Source organism: Pomacea canaliculata, linkage group LG14, assembly GCF_003073045.1.
Source record: "Pomacea canaliculata isolate SZHN2017 linkage group LG14, ASM307304v1, whole genome shotgun sequence".
NCBI lineage: Eukaryota > Metazoa > Mollusca > Gastropoda > Architaenioglossa > Ampullariidae > Pomacea > Pomacea canaliculata.
The window spans coordinates 8,143,874-8,153,627 of NC_037603.1; the positions used below are offsets into that span (position 1 = coordinate 8,143,874).

The window sequence follows — 9,754 nt, forward strand, 5'->3', positions numbered from 1 at the left end:
CAAAGAAAAAGATGTCAAAGATCGTCGTACTAATGTTTGTCAGACAAAGAAGGCGGGAAGATAGTCTAACTACAACTTTCACTGTTTCTCTCACTCACTCACACGACCATTATCAGTTAACAGTCCATCAGCAGCGGGAAATCAGTTTGCAAGTCACTCTCATCTCTCTTGGAAAGTTGTCGTCGTCTGTCTGGCAGTCGTTGAAGTTGCCTTGAATCACACACACCAGACATTGAATGAGCATGTGTGTGTGTGTGCGCGCGCGTGTGGACCATGCAGGGTTGTCCAGAGCTCGACAGGTCGCAAGGATGTGTGACAGCAGACACAGGCGACTGATGCTCGCGACACCAAACTGATTTGCTCGGGGCCGTGTCCTGTGAGCCAGCGAGGACAGCCTGACGCCGGTGCTGGAGGAGACGTTCTCCTGTCGTCAGCACCGAGACAAAGATACACGAGGGCTTTGGTCACTCACGGAGAGCTGAGCGTACAGTGCGTGCTGACGTCACTAACAATACACTCGACGTCAGCGTTGTGTGCGTCAAGTCGCCATTTACTCCTGCCGAGATGACGTCACATCAGGTGCTTGTGTGAAGATTGTAGCAGGCCCGTGACGTCACCATTACTGTTTGTACTCAACCAAACGTCACGTTACGTCTGTCGAACATTCCTTGTCTACTGACATACGTCACAGGTCGCTCACGCCATTTTAACCCTCCACCTCCACAACTCGTCCGTTTAATTGAAAAAAAAAACTTTTCTTTGCTGAGGGTGTGTGCGTGCGCGAATATGTGTGTGTGTGTATGTGGGTGGAGGAACGAACACAGGTTTATGCTTCCTCACTGTCATCACAAGCGTTCACATACTTTAGGTTTACACGTGTACACGCAAGCTCGCGCACACACACACATGCACGCAGTCCATCATGCCAGCAAAATACAAACTCCAGAATAAAATTCATGTCAAATTTATTAAGAGTTTTGTACACAATAGTTCCTCCAATGAGTTTCATATCCAAAAGTCGCTCAGTCAGCTCAGCTGTCGTCAGGAAATATAAAGTGTGTTTGCAAGGAATGAAAAACATCAACACACTCACTGCTAGAGTCGGGCTCGTGGCAGCTGTGCTGCTGCTGTCAAAAAAATAAACCAACCTATCATCGGTGAAAAGTTGTCTATATGTACAACACTGTGCCTGCTTCATCGTCTAACAGTCGGGCTACAAGAAAATAACTGCCAGCCATGAGTATTGTGTCAGCGAAATGATCGTTGCCATGCTTCACTGAACAGTGCCAGACACCCAAGTCCAAGCTTTTCCAGAGGAATTTCCGCTTTAGATATATATATATACCTGTGGTTTCTTTGAATGTCAATGGACAGAAGAACAGACTATGAAGACAATAAATACTAAAATCGTAAAAGAAACATTTTTTTTTTGTTTGCACCAGAAATGGGGAGGTAAGCATGCGATGGTCAGTGACAGTGCGGAAACAGCAAACAAACAATGCAAGTCACTTTACTGACTTGATGGAGGAGTGCAGAGGAGGAGAGCAGAAAAAAGATACGGCTTGGGTTTCAAAATATTTTTATCTGAATCCTGGTCAGCATCTGTTAATTAATCTGCCCTTCCCACCAAATACTGCAGAAAATAAAAACTTTGCCATCCTTCGGAAAAACAAAAAAAAAAAAAGACCTTGCGGCAGAAGATGAAATGCTACTTGTAAAAATTGCTAGACACCGAAACACAATTGTAGATGCTAATGGTACACATTTAGGTCTTTCTTTCCGGATTCTTCTTCGTTCTATAACAAAAAAAAAAAAAATAACACGAAGTGCTGTATGGTGTGCGTTTCAAAATGATTAATTAACTTTCTTGAAGAGAAAAAAAATTAAAAACTCTTCCACCCAAAGCAGGAAGCCCGACACTCCCCGTCCTCTAACATCTTGTGTTTCAGTCCGGCAAACACGAGAGTTGAGTGTAAAATGGAATGTTCTGGTAGAAGCAGAACAACAACTACAAATAAAAGTGTAAAGATATAACAATGAAAGATATCAAAGCAATATCTTGATAAACTCAAGACGGATTTCAAGGATCTGTGGATATGTACTGAATATTATGGCATTTCTTTGGATGTGAAACAAAAAGTCAAGACCTAAACAGCTAGAAAAAGTCCAATTATTATAATTATTATGCCTTCGTTTGTTGAAAAGTTCACTGTATAAAAGAAATTTATTCCTCGTTTGGTTTTATGCGTCCTTCACAGTTATCTGTGTGGAGATGGAAGTGGTGCACCCACTGACATGGATGATGGCCGGGTATGGAGACAATCACCCAGTGAAATAGAGAGAAATGGTCATGAGACCTGTTGATGTGCGCTCGGCAAGAGCTCTACCTCGTCTATAAACTAGTTGCCGAGCGCGCACGCCGACAGACAGGTGCATAACCAGACAAGACAACGCTCGTGCTCTGCACGTGAAGGTGCGTGCATGCTCCAAGCGTGCATACATGTAAACAAAACAATATTATGTCATCGTAATGGGCCAGTGCCTGAGCTTCCAAAAAATAATAACAACCGTACACAAACAAAGGACAGTGTATAAGCACTCAATGCACAACATCGCTGTCATCAAAACAATATGTCCGATACCTTCCTCCCTCTCCCCCCACCAGCTCGCCACACCACCCCGTGGCCCAGCACTCACACACTTTGCAGTTCTAACCCTGTGTTAGAAGACTTCCCCTTTAGAAGGAAAAAAAAAGGAAAAAAGTTTCCCCAGCATTCAAATGAGTTCGCATGTCAGTAAAGTTCACACGCTCGACAAACACAAGGTCACATCAATAAAAACTGTCTACCACATCCACCCGTCCATCCTGGGTACAAAGAAATGGAGGGAGGGGATGGGGTAGATCAACGTGTGGGCACGTGCTGTGAAATCATTCGCAAGCACAGACAGGTTCACTACCTCGCCCTCTCGTCCTTCTCGTTCTCTCACTCACTCACGCACACTGTCCATTCGTGGAATGATTAAAATAAATGGAGAAAATGCACACCTTGAATTTTGATGTGATTTGATAATCACAAAATGGCCATGTACACATGCAGCAATTGCATCATTCAGTTACAATACAGTGGACAGGTGTCCGGCCCCTCATCATCATCATCACCCAGGTGTGTGTGAGCCTGGGTGACCAAAGGTAAAATGTAAACCTGTACACTCTCGTATTTCAAACGGCCACAGCGACAGTGGCTACAATGTTGCTAGCTACTTGCTGTGGGTTCAGCACTCAGTGGAGTGAGATGAAGTGGAGCTGGTGTTAATGAGCTACAAACAATTAGCAACATGTCCGTCTGCTTTACACCTCGGACATGGATTTAAAAACTCCGTGAACAAAAATTGTTTAAAGAAAGTGTCCGCCTGCAGAGAACTGTTCAGTGAGAGGCTGGGTGGGATGGGTGGGTAGATGATGATCACATAGATAACTGAATGCAAGGAAAGAGAAAACTCAGTCCAATCGACAGACTTAGTTATAACATAAATACAGACATAACTGGAATGTAAAGAAAAGAATGTTTATACCCTGAACAATTCATGTATATATATTTCGGAATGACACAAACGACCGGGTGGGCGGGGGAAGGGGTAGCATTTATCAACGATTGTGGCAATAAAAATAATACACTTGTAAAATATTCATTAACCGACCTGAAAGTTGCGCAGGTTCTCTTGATGTCCAAGAAAGGAAGAGACAAAGATATTTTTTTTCCTCTCGGGTGTTGGCAGGATCCGATCAGCCCGACAGGAGATATTAATGATAGTCAGTAATAGATGAATTAATTAGCGCGTGCTGTTAATGAGCATTGCTCGTGCACAACACAACAAACAGAGTTTAGCGACGGGTAGAACCTCCATTGAGGATTAATTAGGACGATTTGACCACCTACTCGGTACCCGCACCCAATCTTCTCCTTCAAGCTGTGGAAGAAATAAATCAAAGCCGACTTTTACAATAATATTAATAATATTACAAGAGTTCTCTGGTTCTCCCCCTGTCTTCCCCCCTAAACTATTTGCTAAAAGGAATCGAAATATGAAAGGTAAAAATAAAAGGGTTTAGTCTTTCCGATATTTAAAAACGAAAGACAGATGATCACACAGCCTCGCAAGCCGTTAATTGAATTTATTTTACACAATTTTAGAAAATATGTTGACTCATCCTGGTAGGACCTACGAGAGCTAAGAGGCTTAGGCTCGGCATGGAAGTTAAAAACAGTCAGAAAGGTGAGTTTCCTAAGCTGATTACCTGTAGGTAAAAATCATTTTATTACGGATCATGTTTTCTTCACACTTTAAGACCATCGTTTGCTGACAGGCGGAGCGATTGACAAGACTGTTGACAGAAATTAGCTTCCGAAATGAGAGAACGCGCTCCTAAATAATTGTCAACTGTCTCGGTGCAATCGTTGATTGTTTCCCCATCATCGCCAGCATCACTACAGCAGCTCCATCCTACACGTGCACTAACATCCCATTTGCCAAATTTGGGAGACAAAAAATCGCCGTGGGTACAGGTGATACTACAGGTGGAACAAAAGAGAAGGAGAAGTAAAGGTAGTACACACATACACTTTGTTACCTGTGTGTTGCTGGCTCACCTCCCGCAATGTACCCCACGCTGGTGTCGGGTGTGTGTGTCACAGACCGCCGTGGACAATAAAAAGAAGATAAGGCTACGAGAAGTGGAGGAGAAAGGGGGGCGCACTCAGTGTCCAGGGTGCAGCTGATGACAAGGCTACCCTGCCCCCACACACCCGCTTTAACGGCCGGCACTCCGCGAGGTTGCAGCGTGTACCCGGGGTGAAGGGGGTGGACGCGAAATTCAAGCATCCGTCACTGCACAGACTACACCAAGAACACACACAACGACGGCGATATTCAAGTCTGCACAACTGGCTTCTGTCTTCATTTTTCTTCTCAGTTCTTCCCGAATATTTCACTCCTGCTTGCACGTTGCACCTTTCTCTAGAAAACATTTAGCAAAGAAAGGTTCAATAAAAACTAAGGACGACAGGTATGCCGAGTGAACACACCTGTCGGGGCTGTACACAAATTCTGTTGTAACCTCGAGGTCACTAAACACAGCTTCTCTTCTCTTTATCCTTGTCTCTTCCTTTCTTTACACGCTCCATCAATCGCATTATCGACATCACGAGAAACTGCATCGTCGTTGTCGTCAGTAAACTACCCACGCAGTAGAGTGGTACACTGTAGCTAGGCTGTTAGTGTCAGAGGTCGCCGTGAGCAAAGACAGACACTACCGGCCACAGGGACGGGGGGAGCAGGGGATGGGAGGTGCAAAACTTCTCCATGGGACCTTTTAGTATTTTTCTCTCTCTCTCCGCGCGGATTCTGGCACTTGGCCTCAAAATGTAGACAAGGTCACTAGAATACGTCTGCGGAATGAGAGAAAACTTGGAAAATAAAATCTGGAAACATGTAACAACAAAATAGGAAAAAATATCAAACTAGTGAGCAGAACGAACTTGCAGCAAGTACTAAGATTACAAACTGTACACGGGTCAGGGGTCAGGACAGCGGAGTGAGTACGGCTCCTTAGAGGAACTGTGGTGTTGTACATGGTGTTGTTCTCTTTTCTCTCTCTCCGTCTTGTCACACGCAGGTGGGGGCAGGGGGAGAACTACAACTGTTCTCCGTGCCCCCAACCCCCTACAGAAATCACTTTCCTAGAGCAAGTCAGTGGCGACTCCTACTCGACAGGTGACCACAGGACTGCTGGTTGCGAGTTCGTGGGTGAGGGTCAGCGAGTCACATGTGCGACAGAGGAACTGTGTTACTCGTGGGAACGTCCGAGGCTCCGGTCAGGTTGTTGACGTAGTGCGACTGCAGTTGCAGGCGTTGTTGCGCGTGCACCAGAGCGTGAGCCTGGGCCATCTCCTGGGGCCCAGCGTCCGCCCCCGGGGGTAGGTACATACTGATCATCTGTCGAGGTCCGGTTCGGGGTACTTGCTACCCTGGTGAGCCGGGGGCAGGCCCGTGGGGGTCACGGAGGCCTGCGTAGGGGTGTTGGTCTCGCGCTTGATGGCGGACTGGGAGGAGTGCTGCGGTTGAGCCATGGCGGCATACTGGTTCATCTGCGCCATGGACATGGAGTAGGAGGGCGTGCCGTTCATGTACGACCCGGAACTCATCTGCGACCCCTGCATGGCCTGTGGGGACATGGCGTAACCGTACTGGGCCCCCAGCCCGGCCATCTGGGCCCCCGCCATGTGGTGTTGATAGGCGTTGGGGTCGGTGGGCATCATGTGATATCCGTTGGTCATATATCCGTTCATGTGTGGCGGGTACATGGAGGAAGGGTCTCGGACACCCTGACCCATAGGTCCGGTGGGCATCCCAGGGATGGCGTACTTGTCTTTCTTCATAAGCGTCTTGGTCTTGCGACGGGGCCGGTACTTGTAGTCCGGGTGTTCCTTCATGTGGATGGCTCTCAATCGTTTGGCCTCGTCGATGAAGGACGTTTCTCGGCCTCGGAGAGCAGCTTCCACTCGGCACCCAGACGCTTGGAGATCTCAGAATTGTGCATCTTGGGGTTCTCCTGCGCCATTTTGCGGCGCTGACCACGTGACCACACCATGAAGGCGTTCATGGGACGCTTGACGCGCCCAGGGTCCTGGTTCTTGCTGTTGGAAGAGCTGTTGTTGTTGTTGACGTTGTTGCCACCCGAGCCTCCGCCGCTGCCACCCGAGCCGCCGCCATTGCCGTTAGGCGTGGTGCTGCCGGACATGTCGCTACCCGAGTGGTGATGGGGCGAGTGGCTCTGGCCGTGACCCGTCTGCGACAAGGATGTGGGAGGCAGCTGCGTGGCACCTGGCGGCGTGTGCTGCTGCTGTTGTTGTTGCTGCGTCATCTGCGGCTTGATGTCCTGCTCCATCATCTTGGGCGAGAGCTTGCCGCCGTAGTGCAGACTCTCCGCGCCGGCGCCGCCATGCTTGCTGTAGTAATCCACCACCGGGTTCCGCGACGGCACAAACCGCTGCGGGAACACTGAGGCCTGGTGGTGGTAGTAGCCCCCGTCCGAAGACAGGTTGGCTGGGGCCGCGGTGGTCGTCGTGGTTGCTGGTAGGGACGCAAGCACCACAAACTATCGGCGAAGGAAGCGACGTGTGGGGAGAACAACTCTTGTCTCCACGGTGTGTCCCCCACGGGTGGCTCCACGGGTAACCTTATCGCGGGGCCCACGATCCCTCAGGCGCCTGACACAATGGACTTATTGTCAGGTGAGAGGCCACTTGCAGCTCCCCCCCCTCCACTGGGCCCGTGTGGTGTGGGTCCGCGCGGTGCGACAACTGCAACACACGTGTGGACATGAGCATGATGGTCAAACACAAAGTAAACAAATAACAACAATCGACTGAAGACACGAGAGTGAGTGCGTCTGCTCACCAGGCTATGACAAAGTATGTGTCGAGGGAGGAGAGAAAGATAAGGTGAGCGGAAGACAGAGAGAAAAAAGAGGTTCGCCGTACCTACTTCAATGAACTCACAAAGTCCGCAGCAGTGACGTACACCAACGACAGCTCCACACTGACACAGTAGCTGATGTCACTTGACGACCCCGACACCGAGGGCCTCACAACACTGACGACTGAACACACTCACCGTGACGCGTGGTGAACGGACAGACCGACCGACACGAGCAGCGTGCGTGGTGCAGATGACTGCTTGCTTTGCTAGACTTCAGTCCCCTTTGCTTCCGGCCTGAGCTGCTGACGAGTCAATAGTCGGGGGTCCTTTGGCCTGTTGTTTCGTCGTCACAAACGTAGATAAAATGCTAAATGTTTGGGGCTTTGAGCGGCGGGTGTATGGCGGCTTGTCGGCGCGCTGTAGCCCTATTCTTTGCCTAATATGCTTTGGTGCCCATGTGTTATCGATTGGCCGCCACTCAGGCTGGCGGGCCTCAGCCAATCGCAGGCCAGAGCCCTCGCTTCCACTCCACTGGCTGCGGCGCGCGCACAATGGCCTATGACGTCGCGGCGATTCACGCAGCGCTTGGCCAGTCAATGGCGGGGGGCGGGGCCAAGGCTGCGGTGGGCGCGCGCGTGAGGCTGCCAGCTACTGACGAGGGGGTGGGGTAGGTGGGAGGGGGCGGTGTAGTAGGTGGGAAGTGGGGGGGAGAGGGAAGTGACGAGTTTGGGAGTGGGGGGAGGGAGGGGAGGGAGGAGCGCCTGTGGCTACCAGGCAGGTGTGTCGGGAAGCTGAGACATGCGCAGTGGGGGTCTCGCCGCGAGCCAGTGGAGCGAGCGAAGCCTCACCACCCGGCTGTCACTCACCGTGACGTCACGCCCCGCGGAAGGCGTGGTGACGACCAGCTGTGTGACAACTTGTCCAGTCCTTCCTTCACTCGTTCCCGTCTTTTGCTCATGTGTGACTGTTACAGCCAAGCCTCGCCACCACACACCCTTCATCCCGGCATGTTGTCATTTTTTTCTGTCTTTCCTTCTCTCACTTTCTGAGCGTTGTCATAAAACGTCTATAATTTTCTAAATTACCTTTTCCGTCTCTCTCACATCGCTCATCTGTCTCTCGTGTCTTGCGTGCCGCGGTTTAAATATTGTATAATGTTTGACTGTTTCCCAGCTTTTCAACAAATAAGAATTTTCATTTCCATTTTATTGGAGGCCAGAGGAATGGGTCGGGGGGAGTGACTGAAGAAACAGCGAGGTTGATACTGAAGTTGCTGCCAATGGTAACGGCTGAGAGAAGACAAATGAAGCGGGTGGCCAGAGACATCATCCATCAGCCTGCTTGCTGACCTGTCCATTGGGTGCCAGGCTGCCCCGTGTTCATGCCGTGTGTGTGTGTGTACGCTCGCCAGGCTGCACAAAGGAAGGAAGGTGTGCTACAGGTGGGTTCCAAATACCTGAGCAGCACCCCACCCTCGCTCCCCACCACTGTGGCACAACAGCCCGCTGACCACCACAAGAGGTGAAGGGAAGTTCGAAGGTTCGAGGTTATCCTAAAAGACAAGAAGAGAGAACAAACATGGACAAGTTCAGATGAACAGACGACTTGAAGATGGACGCAGCGGACGTTACCATGGATTCACACCGCCACGCGCGGTCATCATGTGCACCGAGTGCTGACGTGCACAAGTTGACGTACCTGCCACACGTATGACACAGGTAAGTCCGGAGGCCGCAATATCACATAATCAAAGGGAAGCATGTGACTTGACTAACATTTTTCCGGCTTGATGCCGACCTTTGACCTTCGTAAAGAGCTGACCTCCCCGTGTGCTTATTACAAACATCATTTAGAACCACGATCATCGGATCATTTTCCTACTTTGATTATCATTATTATCATCATAGGAGGAGGAGGAATAGAGGAGTGGGATGGTTGTTATGGTAGTAACAGTATTTTCGCCATCATCTATCACCTGTCAGGTGAGGTATAGCCTCCTGTTGTTTGAAAATAAAATATTTCTCAGATTATAAATTCCCAACTAACAGCGCGATTAAAGGATCCTAAAGCTGAAAACAGTTTTTTGAGTGCGGCGATGGAGCGCACTTCTCACCAGGTGCACACACCTGTTATCGTCTGGTCGCTAAACAAAATTAAAAGAAAGTGATGAAGATGGAGGAACAAGAAGTCAAGATGTTTGACTGACCCCACTGTCATCTGTCGACCTGTACAATGTGACAATATCGCACACTCACCTGACAGTCACAATACAGTG

The 9,754-nt window shown here is 49.4% G+C and overlaps 1 protein-coding gene across 1 annotated transcript; it reads right to left on the reverse strand.

Annotated features, from left to right (window-relative positions):
* Positions 1 to 948: 948 nt before the first annotated feature.
* Positions 949 to 8,086, reverse strand: LOC112554782 (transcription factor SOX-2-like). The gene is given in 3 exon segments (XM_025222813.1): positions 949 to 6,526; positions 6,529 to 7,361; positions 7,560 to 8,086. Coding segments are annotated over 2 exon segments (957 nt in total). The 5' UTR covers positions 6,950 to 7,361; positions 7,560 to 8,086; the 3' UTR covers positions 949 to 5,990.
* Between the last annotated feature and the right edge of the window lie 1,668 nt (positions 8,087 to 9,754).